At 41.0% G+C, this 23997-nt stretch overlaps 1 protein-coding gene across 3 annotated transcripts in view; it reads left to right on the top strand.

Moving 5' to 3' along the window:
• Positions 1 to 23997, top strand: part of LOC113523774 (voltage-dependent T-type calcium channel subunit alpha-1I) — a 162414-nt gene that overhangs the window by 52721 nt on the left and 85696 nt on the right. For all 3 annotated transcript variants that reach the window (XM_034310154.2, XM_053239084.1, XM_034310152.2), the window contains exon 2: positions 3768 to 4023. In XM_034310154.2, the coding sequence (XP_034166045.2) occupies positions 3768 to 4023 (256 nt within the window). The remainder of the gene's footprint in view (positions 1 to 3767; positions 4024 to 23997) is intronic.

The raw sequence follows: 23997 nt of genomic DNA, 5'->3' as shown, positions 1-23997 counted from the left end.
TTTCTCTCTTTTCTCAGAACTTTATCTTTTAAATCTTTCACTTTTTTAACATGTAAACTTGACTGGATGATGCCAATAACCTGAAATCCATAAAATATAATATCAGTATCGTAATAAATTGTTACATTATGCTTTTTTAAGATGTCATGGCTGCCATTAATTAATTTTTTTTTTATCAATTTATTAAAAAAATAATAATATTAAAGATAGTCATAACATCTTAAAAAAGCATAATGTAACAATTTATTACAATACAAATTGTATACTTAATCTTTAAAATTGTAAAATGATAAAAATGTTTAGATTTAAATTTTCTTCTTCTTTTCAGTGTTATTTATTTATTTATTCACTTATTCATATCATTCATTCATTTTTTAGACAATAATTTGAAAATTTTAAAATAATTAAAAAAAGAATTCTTAGGCATTATATACAGTATTGTCAGACAGTTTGTTTTTAAAAATTTTATTATTATTATTATTATTATTGTTATTATAATACAACCTAAATATCACAGTAAATCTGCAAAAAGTTTAACTCCTTTAACTGCAGGCGCATTATAATGTTCATTAAACAGGACATCACTAAATAAACCATCTGGTAACTAACGCAGGCGTTAATAAAGCGGAGGAGTGTGAACGTCTTTTCCGTCTCCTCGTAATGATTCATCTCAGTAATACTCTGTTTCATCTGCACATGACTCCTGCTCGTGTCCTCCTCAGCGCGCCCCTCCTCTTGCTGATCGCGGCGTTTTTCTACACACGGGATTTTTTCCAGCCTGCAGCAGAAGAAGCTCATCACATCACTGTCACGTCTCATTTATTCATTTATCAGACAGATGTATTCTCACGGTGCTCAGGAACTCGATCGCGTCTCTGCCAGTGCGTTTATAAAACATTCGTGTGATCAGATTTCATCACGAATTCAACAGACGTGATCTTTAAAGTGATTGACTCCGTACACACTTTATTGTGCACTTCATTTCTTCCTGATGAAGGACTTTTAATCCGTAACAGAGCGACATGTAAAGTCATGAGTCGTGAGTGAATCATTCTACATTTTTCTACATAATTCTACATTTAATAAAGCATGGACTTTTAATAAGTGGCAGAACAACAGGTTCAGTCATGAGGCACTGCACGGAGAGACGCTTATAAGCATTCGTAGTGACACTTTCTATGAAGCCCATGTTCATAATGAATTATAGCCCCTTGTATAATTATTTATAAGCAATGTATTTATGATGCTCCATCTCTATAAATACACTCATGGAACCATAATACTGACTAATTAATACTTATAAATCGGTGCATTATAAGCATAGGCATTGAAAAATCAAATGCATCACTCATACGTAATTATAACAATAATATAAATATAACTATAACTGTTATTATTGAAGTAACGGTCCTGATGTGTCTTTATAAATGTATTTATAGAACAGTAATACACGCGTATGAATGATTATAAATGGAGCTATAATTCATTATGTGCATGAGCTTCATTTGTTATTTGTTGAAGTCTGGATAATTAGTGATTTGTTCATAACTGCTAATTATGTATTAAGTAAACAATAACACAGGACACAGGATGCTGTTACAGGAAAATAATCCACATCGAAGCTTTTTCACTGTTTATAGTTACATGTAATGTTGGTGAAACAGGTGAGTTCCTGTTGTCACTTACGTTATAGCAGCTACACACAGTCGTTTCCTCACCAGCCTCTCTTTATTCTCTCTTGTCCTGTTAGTGAGAAACCGCAAAGAAGCGTAAACTCCTCTGTCCTGAAGATGTCGGAAAACTTAAAGTTACAGCTTTACCTCTGACTGTTACAAAGTGCTGACACTGGAGACTCCTTCCATAAACGTTACATAAACATCTCCTTCACCATATCAACAGTTTTTAAAATCTGTTTTTATCAGTGGAGCGTCTGCTGTACACGTGCCTGTGAATGAGCTGTTGCTATAGAAACCATAAGGTCTTACAACCAGCGCATTAATATAAACCTGCACTACTGTCAGAGCTGCTGTTATAGAAAACTAATCAACACCTCCTGACTGGAGAACTGGAGCACAGTGGTGTTAATGAAAGTTTGTATAAATTGTTATTGAAATTTTATCACTTGATTTGTTAAGTTTCGAGATGGAAAGAGAGGAACTTTCGCTAGCACTGTCGTTGCTCCAGGATTCCCGGTTTGATCCTGAGCTCAGATTTCCGTCTGTCTGAAGTTTCACGCGTTCTCCCCGTGTCCGTGTGGGGTTCTTCCAGGTTTTCCGGTTTCCAGGTTTTCCCAAAAACATCCCAGTAGCTATGTGAATGTGTGTGACATCCCATCCAGGGTTTATTCCCGTGTCACACACGGCGTTCCCGGGACAGACTCCGGATCCACTGCCACTCTGACTGGAATAAAGCGCTTAAAGAAGATGCGTGAATAAGTGATGAGGTTAATTTATTGAATTTCGGTGTGGAGTCAGTGCATGTTTTGTTTGGAATCTGCACTTCCTGCTGGTCATCTCATGCTTGTTGGAGAGTTCGTGTAGTGCAGACTGCGGATTTGCGTGTGCCGTGTGCCGTGTGTTACGGATTCAAAAGCTGCTTTTGTCCTGAAATTCATGAAAACCAAATAGATGTCAGAGAGCGAGCTGAAGCGAGATGGAGCAAGCCGGAGCTCCTCTCTAACTCGGCTGACGTAATGATGACTGTTACTGCACACTAAATAAGCACACACACACACACACACACACACAGAGAGCAGCTCATTACTTGGACGGATATTCAGTTTTTCCTACACACTGACTTGTTTTCCAGCTGATGATTTAGATCTATTTTAAGTGAGCTGAATAATAATTACAGAGTGATGGTGGTGAGAAGTGACTCGGCTGCTCGCTGGCAGAGGTTTAGTGTCTCTCCCTCGGAGCTGCACACGCTTCAGCTTCCTCCTGTTATCCCGACATCACCATCCGGGACGGATTCCGAGTAGTTTGTGTTATACTTATTGTTTAGGTGTGTACCACGCTCTGTAGTTTCCTCCTCTGACTCATTTATCTTTATCCTTAAAGATCTAGATGCAGTGTTACACACACACACACACACACACACACACACAATTCATTTTATAATAACTGGAAGATAAATTTAGTTCCAGGCCTGTAAAAGGAACACGGTTAGAAATTATGAAATGGAAAAATGAACAAGTAACTATAACACAAGTTTATATTTAATACATGACCAGTGAGTGTAATTTATTATGTAATTGTTTTATTAGCAGGAAAAGGTCATGTTTACGGAATACTGAAATGCACAGAACACTGAAGCGTACAGAATACTGGAGCGTAGGGAATAATGGAGTGTAGAGAATTCTGGAGTGTAGAGAATACTAGAGCGCAGGGAATACTGGAGTGTAGAGAATACTGGAGCGCAGGGAATACTGGAGTGTAGGGAATACTGGAGCACAGGGAATACTGGAGTGTAGGGAATACTGGAGCACAGGGAATACTGGAGCATAAGGAATACTGATGTGTAGGGAATGCTGGAGGGTAGGGAATACTGGAGCATACGGAATACTGGAGCGCAGGGAATACTGGAGCGCAGGGAATACTGTAGTGTAGAGAATACTGGAGCATAAGGAATACTGGTGTGTAGGGAATGCTGGAGCGCAGGGAATATGCACTGGGTATTTCCATAATATCCACTGATAAATGATGCGTTTTCCTAACTGTAATTTATTCCTAACTCTATATTCCTTACATCACTTTCTTCTCCTCCAGGTTGCTCCGGCGTCACGATGACCTCCGAGGAGGGTCCCGGACCGCTGGCCGTGGGCCAGATGGGAGCTGGGCTGCATGAGGACTACGGCCCCATCCAAGGAGATGACATCATTGAGGAGGCGGGGCCAGGTGATGATGTCAGCAACGACCTCAGCGCGTTGGTGGTGCCCTTTCCGGAGCTGGCTCCCGTGGTCTTCTTCTGCCTCAAGCAGACGACGTGTCCTCGCAACTGGTGCATCCGCATGGTGTCCAGCCCATATCCTTCACCTGCTGCCATGTGAGGTCACTGTACGCAAAGCATTGTGGGAAAAAGATCACAGCTGTGGTCATCTTCTTAGCATGGTGGTCACGTTGTGGTGTGACAGAGAGCTGCAGCGAGACGTTTGAAGGTTCTTTTAAGAAAGACGGTGGTTTATTCTCCAAGCTAATGCTAATGCTAATAGTGCTGCTGTTTGATGGTACTGTTTGATGCGGTTTGATGGTACTTTTAAACTGTCAGAAATTTGTTTGTGGTTAATTTTCTGGTTTCTGAGGTAGTAAAGTTGTTTGTGTTTGCTGCAGTGGTTCATCTGGTAAAGTTGGAGATTCTCAGTCTTCTAGGCTCGTGGTAATGGTGAGCTTTTGTTGTTCATTTTTAATGAAATTGTGCTGTTAATGCATCAAGCTAATGCTAGCAGTTGTGGTGATCTGAGGTGATTTTAACCCCTTAAACTTCTGTCATTAAGGAATAATAAGCTTTAAGATGAATAACTGAATAATAAGCTAGGTTTTTTAGAAAGCTGGATATGAAATGTGGCTTTTTAACCCTCTGAGCTCATTTTATGTGATGTGACTTTGCTCTTGAAGTTGCTTCTTCGTGGTTAATCACCTAAGTTGATGCTAATACTCGGGATCATATTTTTAATGGCGCTTTTAAGAAAGTTGTTTGTGGTAAAAACCTTTAAATTGTATAATATACAATCACATAAAATATAGTACAGTATTGTCTGATTATCATGTCCTGGTTGTCGTTGTTTTATTTTTCTGAATCAGATTTTCACTTTTTAGTAAAATCTTCTCAGTGAGTGACACAGTGACGTTAATCTCACTCTTCATTCTCACGCTTCATTCTTCTCTGCTGAATGTGGAACAGTAGTTTGGCCTTTATGTATGTTTAACCACGTAAATTCGCAATAAAATGTAAAAACCTCGTAGACTCACAGTATAAATATCTTTAAATACACATTAATTAGACATCAGTAGTTGTGCGTTAAACCAGCTGTTTGCTGCTGATCCTCTAAATCACAGCGGAGGACCAGCGTCTGTATATCGAGCCGTTTCACGCTGCTGTTACAGAAATCCTGCTCCAGTAAAACCTCATCATTTACTGCAGCTCAATAAAAGCTGTTCTGAACCTTCTCCATCTTCAGGCCAAATCTTCACCGATATCTTCGCTCTCGTGGTGTCTCTAACCGCCGTTCCACCTGATCAGCTTCTATTCTCTCAAATCTGCTCCTGCGCTCTAGATAAAGAATATCTGACGTTTCTATCCTACAGAGAACCTTCTCGCTTTGTTTAGTGATTTTTTCCACCCGTGCATGTGGCTTGTTTTCATGATTTATCACCTCTGAGATGGTACAAGGGCAGAACATGTATTTTTCTCAGCCGCTAAACTAGCAGGCTACATTGGAAGCCCCATTAGCACACCTCTCGCCTGACAGATTGCTAGCATAGTTAGCATATTCGGTAGAAAAATGCCAATTAGGATTGTGTGTGTTTTGGAAAGCTGCATTAGTTTGCTTATAAATTAAACATGCAGGTTTTGTTTCAACCTGTGAGGAAAACTAATTTGCAGAACAGTTTTTCTTTTTTTTTTTCAGTCTGCTCATGTTAGGAAGCTGGTGAGTCAGATTCATCATCTGCTCAACGCTGATCTGCTGAAACTTTTATCTTTTAAAGCTTTTCTAAAGCGAAGGTTAATAGTAAAGGAGATATACGATGTTTCTCCTAAGAAGGCTGGAAGTATCTTTAAAACACTCCACACACCTGCACCTGGGTTTTATTCCTGTAATGTACGTTTATACAGCGTACCGTTTACGATGCTGGCATTTATATGAAATTTATGTACGTTTCTGTTTGAATAAGTGTTGAAAGATGTTGGTCAGTTGTCATGAAGAGCTTGTGAATGTTTTATGTAGCTCTATGAACACTACTCTTAGATAAAGTTGTAGCAAATGGTGCACACAGTGGATTTATAGTGAGTTATAGAGATGTAAAGAGGTGTGTGTGTGTGTGTGTGTGTTGACTTTTTACGACTCCCTTTAAAAGTTTAAAAGCGTTTTATTTCTGTTTATTTCCGTCCTCCAGCGACGTGTCTGCGTCCGTCCGTGAGACTCGTCCTCTTTTAAGACGAGACTAAATCAGATTTAGTGTCTCGCCGCTGGTTTGAACGACTCGCTTGTTTACTCGGAGCTTAGCCGGAAAGCTCTTTACGCGAGACGTGATGAAGACGCGTGGATTCCATCATCGCTGTTCACTCTGGAGTTACTCAGCACGCTGATGACACGGAGCGCGGGCGGGAAACGTGCACACGGAAGCACTTTGTGTTCATGTGATAAACTGCACACACCATCACACAGGAAGCTGCAATGGCAACACTCTTCCTACTAGGTGGTGTGTGTGTGTGTGTGTGTGTGTGTGAAGGACATGGAGAACCTGTGATGTATTACGTAATGGTTAAAAGGGATGAGTTTCCTCCTGAGCTCAGTGTACCGTGATGTTTAAAAGCTCCTGTCCCTCTGGACCTTTGTGTTTATTCCTGTAGAGACGTGACACAGTGCAGATATAACGCAGTGACATCACCACCGAAACATAAAGGCATGGTGATTGTTGCCGTGGTAACTGTAACACGAAGTCACAATCCGTGACGATGCGCCGTAAAGTGTGGAGTTGCTCAAAGATGTTTCGAGAACATAATTTTGAGGTTATTAATTTCATATCAACAATAAAAGGAGAAAAAAAACAAAGCGACGTCAAACATGATTTTATTTCTTTTGCCTTTGTTTTGTTTGTATAAAAATAAACATGTGCTCCACTCACTGTTACATGCCTGCGAAGATTTTCACATTTTCACCAGATTCATTTTTTCTTAAGGAAGAAAAGTTATGCCATGCTCATGTTGCAATAATTTCATTTTTATTTTTCTTTCAGAAAAAACTTTATCGTGAGATTTCCGTACAAAAGCACCATGAACTCGGCTTCGCAGATTGTTTTCTCTTTTCTGTTAACTGCTGTCTTTTCATATCTTATGCAAATAATATGTAAATAAAGGGGCTAGTGGGCGGAGCTTGTCTGTAGCTGAAGCTGATTCATTTTGATGTCGACGGAATTATGAAGCAGATTCGTTCGTTCTGTGTGCTCCAATCAAATCTCGTGTGTGTGTGTGTGTGTGTGTGTGTGTGTTTGATTTAAAAGAAGGTACCCGGTCACCTTCAGTGCTGATTATCATGCTGCATGAACGTCACGCTGTTTCCCTGCAGAACACCAGACATGACAAAAGCCCGTCATCTCACAGGCGTAATAATAAGCGAACCTTTGACTCAGGGTAGATTAGCGGAGATTAGAAACTCTCTCCGCTCTCACGTCCACTTACAGCTCTCATTTCTGTCTCTGACCCGCTCTCGCTCTTCTCTCCGAGCCTGAGTGAAGAATAAAAGAGCTGCAAATGTCAATTACTGTATTAAACAGTTATTTTTTTTCCCTCACACACTCCGTATAGAATAAAAATCTCACCGTATAATAATCACAGTATAATAATCACCTCGGTGCTACAGGGTTATTATTTTTTATGCGCATCACATTTTTCACTTTGCATTTTTACTCTTATCAGCATAAAATTGCAGAATAATCAGTGTAAGCTTTAAATAACTATTTTTTATCAATTATAAACTGATTATTCATTCGTATTGTTTATGACACTAGTATAAGTGATTTGGGTTTATATAAGAGACGGAAAAACAGAACCATAATTTAGATTATTTTTCCTGTGTCGAGGCTGCGTAACCATGGTAACGCTGTGCTCATTTATTATGGGATGTACTGTGTCCCAGGCCCAGTATAGTTAGTCTTTGTTCTGCGTTTTTCCCCTTAATGTCTTTACCACCTCTGTCACTGTGTGTGTGTGCACGCGCGTGTGTGTGTGTGCGCTCGCGTGTGTGTGTGCGCGTGTGTGTGCGCGTGTGTGTGCGCGTGTGTGTGCGTGTGTGTGCGTGTGTGTGTACACCTTTTTCTCATTTGCCCGCCTTTTTCCTCCTCTCAGGTTCGGTTCCTCCCCAAGTGTTGAAAAGAAACTCGCTGTTTTGTGATTTGTGTTACAGCACGTTAAAATAATTAGACTCCTCTCTCTCTCTCTCTCTCTCTCTCTCTCTGGTCTCTATCTATCTATCTATCTATCTGTCTCCTTTTCTCTCTGTCACCGTCTCCCTCTTTATCTCTCTCTCTCTATCTCTGTTTCTTTCTCTCTGTTTCCCTCTCTTTCTCTCTCTGTCTATCTTTCTCTCTCTCTCTCAGTCACTTTCCCCATTTCTCAATCTCTGTATCTTTTTTCTCCATCTCGCTCTCTCTCTGTCTCTATCTCTCTCTCACATTCTCTGAGACACACACACACACACACACACGCACTCACACACACACACACACACACACACGTCTCCAGCACTCGTCTCATTGAGACACTGACCTTCTTAATATCTTGCTGAAGCTGTGGTGAGTCACATGACCACACGGTGTCATTAGCGACGTCTCCACAGGACGACATTCATAATTAAAATGAAGTGTGAAGAATCTCACACGACTTATCTGGTCTATTGGTAGAACCCACACACACACACACACACACACACACACACACACACGCACACACACGATTGTGATTGATGATCGCTGTCTGACTGGGAATTACAGCACTGATGTGCATTACTGGTGTGGACAGAAAATTAGTTACATTAATATCCAGAATGTAAAAAAAAAGTAAATATTATCATTATTATTATTATTAATTTATAGATGTGCTTTTATTTATTTGTTTTTTTTCAGACGAGCAAAAAGTTGTAGTTTCCAATAATATTAAAAGAAAAACATTAGGACACATGATAATGTGCTGTTTAACGGTCAAAAACCTCAGGAAAAACTCTTCATTTATTTACTACTTTACTTATTTGTTCATTTATTTATTATAAATTGTATTTTATTCATTTATTTATTTTCTGTTGAGCACAAGATTATGGTTTATCATGTGGTTTATGAGTCAGGGACTGCAGCAATAAATTTAACTTTGTTAATCAGCAGTATTCCTTAGTGCTTTATCAGTTTTATTTAAGCCAATTTTTAGCGTTTCGTCATCAGTAGCTGTAACGCTGCTATCAGATTCACCTCATAATCAAACTCTTTACAGTAAAAGTGTGTGTGAGCTGAGACGAGACTCTTTATAACGATTTGGATGTTTGGAGAGTTCGGCTCTGCACGTATGCAACGACTACGACTGTTTCCTCCTCCATCTTTCTTTCAATTTTTACATGAACGACAGAACAGCGCCCCAGACTGACTCCTGTTGGCTCCAGAGAAACTGTTCTGTCTAAATCTCGATCCTAAAATGAGTATTTTTGCTTCATGGATGGTGTGTGTGCTGATCGTTAACTCATCGTTCTCATCACTCTGTTGAATATTCAGTGAATCTGTAGCACTGGTGCAGCTTTGAGACACCTTTCATGTTTTCTTCGTTTCTTGCTAATGTCCTCCATTTTAAGTGATTCCTGAACAGTTTACCGTAAAGGTGATATTCGCAGAGTTGGGAAGCGGAAAGCCGAGCTCCAGACGACCTTTCGTTAAACTCCACAACTCGCAGGTGTTTCAGGAACTCGGAGTGAACTTCAAATTGCCTTCATTCTAACAAAACAACTCGTGTTCTTTCACATCGAGCTCCAGTTCTCATGCTTTGTGTGTGACAGGTTGTGGCCTGAATGTGAAAACACACACACACACACGGTTCAGGGTGGCGTTTAATCTGCTGCTCAATCTTCAGCTGTTTTATGGCCTTTTCAGCTGGTGGTGTTTGGACCGCAGTTAGAACAGATTGCTTTTCTAACAAACACTGAGGCTTAAACGTCTACACACCTGTTGTTGAACAATTCTTCCTCACTCTGTCTCTGTAAATGTCTCTCCCTGTCTGTCTCCCTGTCTGTCTCCCTGTCTGTCTCTCTGTCTGTCTCCCTGTCTGTCTCCCTGTCTGTCTGTCTGTCTGTCTCCCTGTCTGTCTCTCTGTCTGTCGCTCTCCATCTTTTCTCAGGTATGCTGGTGTTTGGTACGCTCACCATATCCTCTTGGCTGAATGAGTTTTTGAAAATGGCTTTCTAAATGTCGGAGTTTATATCTGTTTGGAATAAGAATGGCTTTAAAGACGGCCATTAAGGATGAGTTGTGTGTGTACCGTCTCGGTTTAAATGAGTTTAAAAAAAGGCCAGAAGATTTCTATTAGATCCGCTTTGATGTAAATGGAGGTTTAGAATGATTTTTCTTGGAGAACGTTCTTCCTTTTTGTCTCTTGGCTGGAATTAAATAAAACAAACATGTCAAAGCTCACACTCGAACCTGTTGCTGGTCTATTTTCTTACATTAAACAAAAGTACTGTAGAGTGGTTTATAAGGCAGAGTTCTGCACACTGAAGAACGTTTGTACCTTAAAACCCCTGTATAGTGCATTATAACAAGAGCGCTAACAACGTACAAGTGTTCACGCTAACACAAGCTTCCTCCAACACGTAAACATTCATGTCTGTGATTGGCTGGTGTTACTGTAACTGATAGACAGAAGAACAGACAGAAGAAAACAGTTCTTCCTGTAGCTAATCCATAATTATGATAATCCAAATAAATAATACCTGAAATAGAACTCATTCACACTCTGTGACCCAGATATTAAGAGAAAATAAACCGTAATAAACGTACCTCACCAGCAGCTATAACCCTGTCGTAACTCCTACGAGAAGGTCCTGAAGTTCACTGAGCTGCAAAGTGTGTTGTTGTGACATTCGAATGTACGTGTCATAACAACCTTAGGTCAGTAGAAATGTCACGAGTCACCAAAAATTATTCAGGGCAGCCTTTCTGACAGCTGTGGCCTGCTGGAATAAGCATTTATAAATGTTTATATAGCCTTTATGTTGGAAAGCTTATGTAGGTTTCATGTAACCCTTAAGTAACGAGTTACTGAATAATCTGATATCATTGATCCATTCAGAACACAACTTTAGTAAAAAAAACATTGTAGTCTGGTGTTGTGTTGCCTTATGGAGACTTACTGATGCCTCTAGGAATAAGTTTTTAGGTCAAGAAGCGCTTATGTAGGCTTTATGATCGATGCATAATGTTTGTCACTTGACTCTGGTGTTATATTGACTTCAGATATCGACATAAAGGCTTTTAAAGGCTTTTTAAAGGAGCATTATTACGTCAGGAATAGCTTATGTCTGCTTCTTGACGCATCGTGACTTATTAATGCCTCGATATAAGCCTTTATGTCAGGAAGAGCTTATGTAGGCATCATGTAGCCTTTAAGTAATGTGTCACTGACTGACCTGCTAGTGTTGATTTGTGTATAACGCAACCTTAGCTCAATTACATGTTTACGTCACTTGCCTCAGGTGTCATGAGGACTTTATATCAGAATTGACCAAATCAGATCTTACTGATGCCTCCTGATAAAAACGCCTCTTTATTTCAGGAAGAGCTTACGTAGGCCTGATGCAGCCCTTAAGTAGTGTTAATGACTGATCTGCTAGTCCAGATCTTTGCGTGATGTTTACAGCACTTGAGACTGGTGTTATGTCACCTTGTCATACTGACACCTTATGTAGGCTTATGTAGGTTTCATGTAGCCCTATGAGCACCGCTCTTGATTAAAGTGCTACCTATCTGCATGCGGTATTTTATTGAAACCCACTTCCTGTTTGTGATGAAGTGCTACTGAAGGAGAATAAATATACGTATGAGTGTTTTTCCTTTACACGTTCAGGATTTAAATGAAAATGCAGTAGAGAATCGAGCGCATATGAGCAGAACCATGACAGCAGGAAGGATTAGGAATATCTCTCATTAGCAGGTAGAGGAAAGCTGAGACAGGCAGAAAAGGAGGGAAAAAAAGAAAGAAGGAAGGAATGAAGTGTGTCTGTGTGTGTGTGTGTGTGTGTGTGTGTGTGTGTGTGTGAGAGAGAGGTTGGAGGAAGTGTGATTTGGAGTTACAGTGTGGCAGGTGAGGGTGTGTGGGAGCTCCAGGTCAGGACTGCTCGTGTCAATAGACAGGTAGGAGGACCGGCGCTGCCCTAATTACCCTGCTGTGGTATTGGACCAAACCTCGAAACAGCACAATGCGAAAAGGGTGTGGGGGGGTAGAGAGAGACAGACAGACAGAGACAGACAGAGAGAGAGAGAGAGAGAGGGAGAGAATAAAAATGGAGACCAGTCAGAGGAAGAATCTATACTCCCAGAAGAGATGAGATGAGAAAGACAGATGCAGTATATAATAAAGAAAGGCCATTTCTCCAGCCTTTCACCTGGAACAGAGCCGAGTCACAGGTTCGCCCGTCACTCCGCGCTCACGCACACACACACACGCTCACACACACACACACACGCTCTCTCACACACACACACACATACATACGCACGGCGTGAAAGCAGCAGCTGACCCCTGGGACGAGGCTAAAATGGCAGCGCTTTGTCACTGTCAGTGGGTCCAGACTCCCCCTGTGCTATAGTACTCCAGAACCATCACACCACGCTGCTTATTCTGCTTAGAGAATGAATTTGTGTGTGTGTGTGTGTGTGTGTGTGTATGTGTGTGTAAAGGTGCAACACCACGCTTGGCTCATTTCCAAGCTGACTTAATTAATGCGTGGCGAATAGATTCTTGTATCTACGTGTAAAAATAAATGCAGCCTGTTAGATGAGAACATCCATGGAAAAGTAATTACTCAGTGTGTTCATGAATATGGAGAAGAACACGTCCCTATCGATCGTACGCACACGTGTAAATAAACGTCTTTAAAATAAATCGAGTCGACAGTTGTGCTGAGAGTGTTAGCCAGTTGCTGATGCCCCACTCTTCCCCCTGAGCGACAGGAAACTTTCACAGAGCTGCGTCCTGACCTTTTAAATTCATGGATTACAGCAAAGCTCTCGGAATACCAGCTGAACGCTGCCCGAGGTTGTTTATGTAACTGTATATGCAAACTTGAGGATAATCACACACGACTGTTTCCCATATTTCTAACATTCCTGCTGGATGCACTGTTTCCACCCCTTCCAGTATTCCCACAGTCTTTAGCAATTCCAGCATTCCCACTGGCCCAGTTGTTTACAGCACTTCCAGTATTCCCACAGTCTTTAGCAATTCCAGCATTCCCACTGGCCCCACTGTTTACAGCACTTCCAGTATTCCCACAGTCTTTAGCAATTCCAGCATTCCCACTGGCCCAGTTGTTTACAGCACTTCCAGTATTCCCACAGTCTTTAGCAATTCCAGCATTCCCACTGGCCCCACTGTTTATAGCATTTCCAGTATTCCCACAATCTTTAGCAATTCCAGCATTCCCACTGGCCCCACTGTTTACAGCACTTCCAGTATTCCCACAGTCTTTAGCAATTCCAGCATTCCCACTGGCCCCACTGTTTACAGCACTTCCAGTATTCCCACAGTCTTTAGCAATTCCAGCATTCCTACTGGCCCCACTGTTTATAGCATTTCCAGTATTCCCACAATCTTTAGCAATTCCAGCATTCCCACTGGCCCCATTGTTTACTGCACTTCCAGTATTCCCACAGTCTTTAGCAAACCCAAGCCTTCCTGTTTGACCAGCTATTTTGAGCACTTCCAGAAGTCTTCTGCATTCCCAGGCCTTTCTACTGAACCCACTGTTTCTAGGAATTCCAGTATTTCCACAGTCTTTAGCTGGCATTCCTGCCGGACCCACTGTGCTCAGCACTTCCAGAATTCCTGGTGTCTCTAGCAATCCCAGCATTCCAGCTGGACCCAATTCTTTCCAGCATTTCCAGTATTCCCACTGTCTCCAGCAATCCTAGCATCCTCATTGTTCCAGATATCTTCTGTACTCCCAGTATTCACATTGCCCCACTCTGCTTTAGTAATTCTAGCATTCGCATCGTTCTTAATATTTTCTGCAGTTCCATTATTCCCATTGTTCCCAAGAAATCCTAGCATTCCCTTTCATCCCACTCTCTCCAGCAATACTAGCATCCTTACTACTCCAAACATCTTCTGCACTCTAAGTATTCTCATCCCGCCCCCCTAGTTTATCAATCCCAGCATTCCCACTGATCATACTGTCACCATCTATTTCAGCATTCCTGCTGCTTCCGTCGTCTCCCGCCTTTTCCCCTAGGTGCTAAAGTAAATGCCACATAAAACATGCGCAGTGCTCCATGTTGACCTTTTAAATTCCGGGATCACAGCAAAGATCTCTGAAAAGACTAATGCTGCTCAAAGGTTATTCATGTAACTGTATATGTATCTTTATGGACAATCACAGTCTCCATCAATCCCAGCATTCCCACAGGTTTCAAAATCTGTTCCTAGTGTCTTCGCAATGCCTATTGCAATCCTAGGTTTCCCACTGGTTCCAATATCTTCTAGAACTGCAGCATCTTGCCATATCATTACCAGAACCCTCACTTCTCCCACGGTCTCTAGCAAGTTCTGATTTTTAAATACATGGCTCAAACAAAGTAAACTTCTTAGTCTTAACTAAGAAAAAAAGGTATAACAGTGTTAACACTGGACTAATGTATTCCCCAATCCCAAAATTCCTGGTAGTACAAGTATGTTCATCAGTTACACCATTCCTTCTGTCACACTGTCGCATGCAATCCCAGAATTCCTCGGATACAAGTATTCCCCAGCAATTCCAACATTTATAATGCTCCTGGTATCTCCAGAAATCCCAGTGTTCCTTTCTTCCCAGTGTTTCCTGCATTCCCAGCATTCCAACTGCTCTGTAATAAGACCTATAATAAATGCAGAGTGATGGGTGTTGACCTTTTCATTTTATGGTTCATGGAATCTAATAATCAGCTTGAGGTGATTGTACTGCACATGCATTCATGATCATAATGACATGTGACTCTTGCCCCAGTCTCCTGTAATCCCATCATGCTCTCTGGTCTCACTGTGTATTTACCGTATTCCCACAGCTCCTAGAGTCTCCTGTAATCCCATCATGCTCTCTGGTCTCACTGTGTATTTACAGTATTCCCACAGCTCCTAGAGTCTCCTGTAATCCCATCATTCCTCCTGCCCCTATTTTCTGCAATCTCAATGCTTCCATCATCACCTGTAATCACAGCATTCCCACTGCTTCAAGCTACTGCAATCCCAGCATTCCCACTGATCCCACTATTCCTTATAATTCTGTAGGTAATGATCCCAATATTACCTATAAGCACAAAACTCCCTGTATCTTTATTCTTCCTATCTTCTGCAATCCCAGCATTTCCACTGCTGCTACTATCACCTGTAATCCCAGCATTCCCAATTCTACAGTCCTATTGGTCTCACAGTGTTCATTAATCCCATCATTAGTTGGGACTCAGCTCTGTGATGCTCTCTGGAAATGTATCAGACTATTACAGGGATGAAATCCCAGGATTTCAGGATTCAGAATGTTACACGGATGCTGAGAAATGGAATAAAAAGGTGGGATTATGATGAAATGCAGCTTGGATTTTACTGGGGATTGAACATTTAATGTGTCCTGACCTCAACTATTAACCGTCGTGTTTGGTTTATTTCCAATAGCAACTCTTTTCCCATGGATCCTGGCCACTTCTTCTGATTTTACAGAAATACAAGAAGGACACAGTTTATTACATCTCACTTAAACTGGCTTTACACTGTACGATTTTTGGCTGGATTTTTTTTGTCGCAGAGAAAAATTGCACCCTGTGAAAGAATCCTTTGGTCCTAACGCATCATGTGACCAATTTACTGCCCCGTGATCAAAGACGACAAAGTGTGTGTGAGTGTGTGAGAGAAATCTGTGATTAAAGTCTCAGAGTGTGAGCGCTGCTACGACACTCGTCTAAAATCCACCAATAGGACGACGGCGAACTCACGGCGCAGCTACAGATACGATAGCGGCGATGGAGAAGCGTAAAGGAAACACGCTAATGCACAGAAAAACCTCCTCATTACCTCCAGCTCACTGTGAAGAACGTGTGTGTGTGTGTGTGTGTGTGTGTGTGTGTGTTTATGCGAAGCTGTTTCCTGCACCAGCTGATTCCCGGATCACGCTGATGGATGACGTGAGCAGAACGTAGTCGTGTTCTTTAATCGCAGGTCTATCGTTAGAGGATCTTCATCGTATAATCGGACACGGAGACGCGCGCGATCACACACGCTGTTACAGAATTCTTCCCAGTGTGATGAGTAATAATCTTAAATCACAGCTGAAATCCTACAGTGAGAAACTTTTTCTAGATAGAAGATGGGTTGCTGAAGGCGTCTGGTGTCAGCGTGTCGCTGCAGCATTCGATCTCAGCGAGCTGTTCTGCTGAAGCTGTAGCGCAGTGACTCACTGCAGTGAATGCAGTAACATTTCACGCCTGCTCCTCAGTCTCATCTCAGTCTTCAGTGATGTTCATGATGCCTTCCTGACATGCCCTATTTAGGATAAGTGAGGGATTTGAGGCGCCTGAAATGGTGATGCTAACTCCATTTTGACTCCATAAAGTTCTATACACATATTATACATCTCTTCTATCTGTGAAGACACACAGCTCCAGTACGTCAGCTGGAGGTTTGATCATGGCAATCTTTTCTTCACTTCTTCTCTGAATAAGAGCTGATGCCGTAATTCAGTTCAATTTTGTTTTAAGGCAGTGAGCTGCCACACGGCTACACTTCATCATCATGTTTCCTTTTGGCTAATTTCCCAGGCAAATGAGGTAGAGAGCGTGAGAGAGAGCGGGAGCGAGAGAGAGAGAGAAGAGAGAAGAATGTTCTCCGGAGAGATCCACACACATTTCCCTCGATGTTATCGGATAGCAAACAGCAGCATCTGTCTCTCCGATTTGTTCTGTTTCTTTCCGGGAGGAGTTCCAGGAGATTCTGCATTATGCAGCAAGCTGTTTTCATTTGTAACGTCTGTGTTTTTCTTTCATGTTTAAATGTATTTACTCGGATTTACTCCTCGGATTTACTTTCTAATATTGCGTGCTGTAAATTGAATCCCGTGTGCGCTTCCTAGCCTGGAATTTTGTTTCAGGATATAATTGCATTTGATTCAGACGCTGCAGACTTTCAGACTGTTGGATCAGAGACAAGTTTGTGCCTCACTCTCTGACGCACCGATAACTGAATTCCTAGCGAGATTTATCTCCGTAATCAATAGAGGTCATTCCGGAGCTTCACACTTAACACCGTTACGGATAGACGTTTATATCCGTTGGATATTCGGTTATCCAAGATGCAATCTGGTGCTAACATACACGTAATCAAATAGGTACACATTATAGAGTCTACTCAGGAAGGAAAAGTGGGAACCTGATACAGTTCACACACACATTCTTCTCTTTCCATATTTTCATTTCAATCACATAAAATGTATTTTATCTATTGATGTGACACAAAGGGGCTGAGACACATTTGTCTAATTTATATTCATGTACTTTTATATTTAATTAGTCATTGAAGAGCATTGATTTTTATCATCAATGCCACGTCTTTGCTTTCACACCTCATTGTGTTTGATTAGCTCTCAGTGTGTGTGTGTTTAATACGCAAATCAATAGACACCTTACGTTACACTCTGCAGCACTGGCACATTCTTCTAAACCGAAATGAACGAAAGGTTCACTGGAGTACAGATCTGCAGGATTGGACTAAAACAAACACCATAAATAAAGAAGAAAGCATAAATAATAATAATACAAAAACACAACAAGCTTATTTGATGATCAGATGGAATATTACGCACATTAGGCCTGAGCTTTACAAACTTTTTGTAGCCAGAGAGATTAATTTTATGAGCATAATTTGAATATTCAAATATTATCTCATTACTTAAATGTTATTTAATATTATTTGTGTGTTCCTTCATAATGGTGGCTCCTGATTTTCGCCACTTTAACTAAATAATCTGAAGAATCATGAACCATGAAACACTCCTGATCGTATCGTCATGAACCACGAAGCATTAGATCTCAGGCCTTGTTTATCAATCATTTAGTAAAGACGTGTGTAAATGTATATTGATAATCAGTCAGCAATAAATTACCAAGCACTGATTTACATTTAGCCACGCCCCCAAAACGCCATAAAAGGCAAAGAGAACTGAAAAAAAAACAAAATGGCATCTAAATGGAGAAAGAGTGTGGCTTTCTTACTAACACTAACTCTTCCTGCTTTTATAGGGTGCCATTACTATTGTTCTAAATAAACAGCGAGTCTTAATCATCTTAATTCATGGATTTAATAAATAAGTGACTTAAACTTAGCAGTGTAATCCGTATAAAATCGCAGGAACTCAACAGTTACACGATTTGAAGAGGATCAGTCGAGTTCACATTAGTAAGTCTCTTTATACAGATGAATGGATGGAAGGATTGATGGATGGATAGATGGATGGATGGATGAACTTTATTGATTCCTGAGAGGATATTTTACACAAACTCAGGAGCTAAACAAAGATTTTTCCCGAGTAACACCACATTTCCTGGGTAAACTTATGAATTTATGACTAATTTCATTTGTATGCAGTTTAATAAACGAGTCTCAGTGTGTGGTAACGCTTGTGATCAGTGAAGTTTAAATCTTCCTCCATGACAGAAGAGGAAGGAGGACGAGTGTGATGTACCTCAGAGTCCTGATCCACCAGGAGCTCCTCTTCCCCGGAACTTGATCCGGATGAGTAGACAGAATAAAATAGAAATGTTGTCATATTAATATCTTCATGTGAATATAAGCTGACGTTGAATGTTCCTCTATTAGTTGGACCTCTAACCCTCGTCCCTCGTGCAGCCTGGATTCCTGGATGACTCTTTTACCTGGACAGATGGCGACGCTGTAGTGGGATTTGTTGAAGTGTAAAACCTGGTGAAATGCAGATTATTTTACTGACCCAAGAGTGTTCAGATCATTAACTGAGCCACTAAAACAACGCTAATATCTCTGTGAAATGGTAGTAAATTCGTCTTAACAGGAAAAACGTTGTTTAATCTTAAATCATAACAACGAACATGAAGTTAGAGAACTGGAGCAGTTCTCAGAGGGTCGATCTGTGATGTGGTTTCCTTAACAGTGTTCTTAGATCCGTTCAAATCCCAACAATGCCCCAGCCAACCATAATCATGAGTCCAGAAGAATGTTGTTCTACTTTCTGGAGGAGAAAGTGGTATTGAATAAAGAAAGTAACATTACAGTGACAATCATGAATGAATTTCTTATTTTATTGTGTAGTTTATGGCATGGATCAGGAAGTTAGCTATGGGCTAGCAAATTTTCACGTTTCATGCTGCTAATGAGAGACATATTGGGCTTTAAATCAAGAGCAGAACGAATTAACAAACACACGTAACTCCAGCTTAGAAATAAATCATTTGGATCAAGACAGTCTGAGGAGCTGACTCTGGTGGTTGTTACTTTACTGTTTTGTGCAGAAAGAAGTAGAAGAGAAATGAGAGAAAGCTGTGGAGGAAGGATTATTTGTAGACACTCAGGTAGTGAGAATCGTCTGTTCTGCAAAGAGAACTGGAGCGGAGACACAGGGCAAAAAAGTAGCTGTTTTTATATTGCGCATCTCCAGGTATCAGTCAGGTTTGTGTTTATTTTTGCAGTTGCTAATGACTCTTGGGGTTTGACACGACAATGATTTCTTACAGAAAGACAATTCCAGCGTTATGGATGTGACATTTACGTTCACACAATGTCTCAAAGCAGAGACCCGCTTGAGTCAGTTTGCATATGCTGTCATTTAACCTGTTGAGGAAAATGCAGACAAATCTTAAAAACTCATGTAGCGAATTACGTGTTTCAAATACACATCGATTTATCAGCGTTATGGAGGTGACGTCAAACACACTAACTTTCATGGAAGACAAAACTTTTCTATAGACTGTGAATTTTAAAGCCCAGAGCAGAAAGCATCAAATGTAGAATATGAAAGAGACTTGAATGAACACAAAAAGTATAGATTTGAAAATATTTGTATTTTCTGGGAATACGTCATTAAGAAAAGACTAGTTCTGGGTGTGACGTTAAATACAGTGAAATATGAGCGTAAGGCAGAGTGAAGCTTTTAAAACCTACTTTTGTTCCTGTGCTCATGACTTTATTTTTCCGTGGGAAGGCTGACATTTGTGTGGAATTGCCCAGCGGTGTGGTTATTGTGTTTACATTTTGCCCTCGCTCTCCCACACAAATAGATGATTGATAAGCTGGATTGTGTAGAGCCCGCCTCATCACGCGAGAGTTTCCTCTCAGATTCTCAGTGGCTGTTTCTCAGAGCTGTTCTTGCGTCATGTCGTAGAGGTGTTCACGCTACACCATTCATCACAGAGAATATCAAACATGTTTTATGGTTTTAGAGCATCTGCGACAGCGCACAGTCTGAGAGAATCTCCTCGCTCAGACTACACACTCAGCCTCCACGTGGGAAGCCATTTTGTCACCAAGCTGGGGAGTGTCACAGATCCCCAAAATTAGACTGGGATAAGATAAAAACGGAGTAGTGTTCATTCACCATTAGCATGGAGCGTTAAATGAAACTATTCTGAAACTGTTCTTCATCCTCCTGTGTATTAATCTCAGAAATATGATGATCAATCCCTCATGAGAGTGTCAATGATCCAAACCTGGAATCAGAGCTATTCCATCTCTCTCCATTTCTGTGTTCTAAATAAGCCACATCAGATCCACAGAGTGATTTCTATCCATTTCTATCTGATTCTGCACTCAGTCCCATGATGAAATGATGAAATATGGATAAATGAATGTAGACCTCGTGACCCTGGGGGTTGATCTGGACTTGTTTGTGAAAGTGAGTCAGATCAATAAAGCAATTTAAACAGTGGTTCTAAATCGTGTGGTTATAAATCGGGTTCTGCAGTGCTTCATGCTCTCACATACGATGGCTTGGAAAAGAATTCACACAGTGCGTATGGTTTTCAGGAATTACAGATGTTTTTATAATTTATTTAAAGCCTGATGCTCAATCTGAAGATTTCCAAGGAATTCAATAATCATTAGCAGTAGTTCAGACCTTTTTATTCAGACGAGCCTTAATTAATTTAGTGATGGAATATATGAACAGGACCAAAGAAAGTTTAATGAGTCAGTTGTGAAACAACTCCAGGATAAAGCCATGGACGAGCACAGATCAAGATAATTAATATTAAAGCGTCTTAGCTGTCGGTTCCGCGAGTCATGACTGAACCACAGAACCCTAACAGTCCGTCATTATTTTTAATAATGATGATGTTTTAAACCAGAGCTATGTAAAGTGCTAAATATGGACCCTGACCCGGTTCTCACACCACGTCGGTATTCAGCAGGATGTGTATTTTGGTTTTGGCTGTATCAGGAGAACAGCTGTGCGCAGCGGAGAACATCTGTGCCAGAGAACAAGCTCATGACTGACTCGATCAAGCCTGTCATCTCTAACGGATGGCTGCGTCCCAATCCTTCAGCGCCGACTCAGCGGATCTGATGTGGCTTATTTACAGCACGGAGACGGAAAGCTGCAGAGCCAAGATCGGAAACATATCCATATCGGTGTTCCGGTTTTGGATCATTAGCAGTCTGATGACTGAGCATTGTTCTTTAGCTCTTGAGGATGTTAGAGGAGACAGAAGCAATGACGGAGAGAAATATGGAGATTTTACGTTAGATGGGTGTGTTGTGATTTATAAAATAAATGTCTAAGTGATATTCTCACTCTAGATTCGGATCTTTCTCAAGCTCTAGCTTGGTTCTTGAATTTGTGTCGTGTTGCTGAATTCTTCAGATTCTGTTTGGCTAAAATAACACCCAGCACTAACCATGATCGAGTTCCACGGGTTCTGCCATGTTGAGAAACACCGCCATCGTGTCACGACTCGCGACGTTCACCAGAATGAATGAAGTGAACTATAGATACTGCTGCTAGCTGAAACTCAGTCTGGGTAACTGTATCACTGCAGCTCTGAGGATGATGCTAGTGATCTAGCTGGATAACTTTAGATATCTAGTTGTCTTTTACACACTCTTTTATCCTCTGAGGGTCTTTTTTTTGAGATCTGGTTTGTAGTTTTCGATCTGTCTGAGCTGACTAGCTTTGCGTGATGGCGTATTGTTATATATATGTGTAAACATCTGAAAAGTCTGGAATGAGAGCTCTCCTCTGAATCAGTCACAATGAAAATTTTCTTATTTTTATCATGAATAACTGTTCACACTGCAGCATTAAGCTGAGAAGTCTCTCAGCCCTGGTCTGTGTTAGCGCTCCACATCGCCCCCTGCTGGTTGCTGTCCTTCATCACCTTCTCTCGCCATAACAAGCTGCCAATACCCTTCACCGTCACGTTTGATGTCCTGCTGTTTGCCTGCTGTGTCTGTGCGCTTCAGCTCGACCGCACTAACGTGACCGAAGCAGAGGGACGTGGAAGCTGCGGTGAGCCGAGAGAGAGAACGATTACGATGCTTGTCATGCAGAAGCATGATGAGAAGATAATTCTCCTGTGTGTGTTTCATAAAAGCTGAACGATGGAAATTATTTTATTATGGAAATTATTTCCTCTGAGTCTAATCATTCTTCTTTTTTTTTTTTTAAAAAAAATGGTGTATTACTTTTTTAAGAATTTAAAAAAGTCTCAAGTGAGTGTAATTACCTGTTGCCTTGCATTTCAGTTTCATCACTGTGTTGCAGTTGCGCCACACTGAAATGCAATCACTGCACGTTGCCCTCGTGGCTTTTCTATCCATCACAAAGTCTTCTCCATAGAAACTGGATCCTTTTTCTACACACAATGTCCTCATTTTTTTGATGTATCATGTTTTGCATGAAACAAATGAGAAAACAAGGAACCAAACAGGAAGTCAATAGAATCGAATAAACTAATTTGCATATTAAGCATGTGATGGAGCAGAAAGACTTTAATCCGGCTCAAATCCAGAGACAAGCTTAAAAATCTTCAATCTAGATACAGAATGCATGAAATGAGATCTAAACAGAGTCACAGTCTGCGACTAGAAGCAGGTTTGATTGCACAGATACGCCAAAGATTAGATAACAGCCGTAACGATGCTGATAAAGGGACACTGAGAGGACACAGTAATCAAGATCTAATCAGGCTGCTCACTGGGAGACTGAGGGATCTGCATCATGGAGATACGCTCCAGATGTTCTGCCACTGAAGTTACAGGTGACGTATCAGGAAGGTCATGCTTCAGTGTAGAACGAAAGCAAGAAAAATGCTTCTCCTTTTACATTTCATTCCTGCGAGCACAACAGCTTCTAAAGCACTCTGTCAAAACAGCACGTCTTTGTCTCGAGACGTCACGGCATCCATCACCTCCGGGGCTCGGCGTGTCCACTGTCACTCACGCAGAGCAGAGAGACTGGAGCTCAGCTTTCAATCCTCCTGAAATATCTGGAGTTTAGATGTCCAAACATCTCTCAGTCCACCACCGAGAGCTGGTAGGACATGAGGGGAAAATACAGCTGAGTGCAACAGTAACAGCTCCAGGGTTCCTGGTTCCATCCTGATCTCAGTCTGTGTGACTGTCTGGAGTTTCACGTGTTCTTCCTGCGTCTGTGGGGGTTTCCTCCGGGTTCTCCAGTTTCCTCCCACCTTCCAAAACATTCCGGTTTTTCATTCCAGAGGAGTTTACACTTCTTTGCGGTTTCTCTGTAACAAGCAACACCAAGCTGCGTTTTTTTTGTCTTATAAACTTCAAGAGAGAAAAAGAGGCTGGTGAAGGAACGACTGTTTATAGCTGCTATAACGTAAGTGACAACAGGAACTGACTCGTTTTTCATGAACATTAAATGTAACTATAAGTAGATAAACATTGTAACTTGTCGTTTTTTGAATAAGTAAAAATTAATTACATCAAAAATGAATTGTGGTATAAGAGGAATAAAACACATGCTGTCAGAGGTTCAAGGTTCAAAGTTCTTTATTTGTCACATAAATATTACGTACA

This window comes from Pangasianodon hypophthalmus, chromosome 13 (genome assembly GCF_027358585.1).
Source record: "Pangasianodon hypophthalmus isolate fPanHyp1 chromosome 13, fPanHyp1.pri, whole genome shotgun sequence".
NCBI lineage: Eukaryota > Metazoa > Chordata > Actinopteri > Siluriformes > Pangasiidae > Pangasianodon > Pangasianodon hypophthalmus.
The sequence above is the reverse complement of the archived record's forward strand: the minus strand, read 5'-3'. Positions and strand labels throughout refer to the sequence as shown.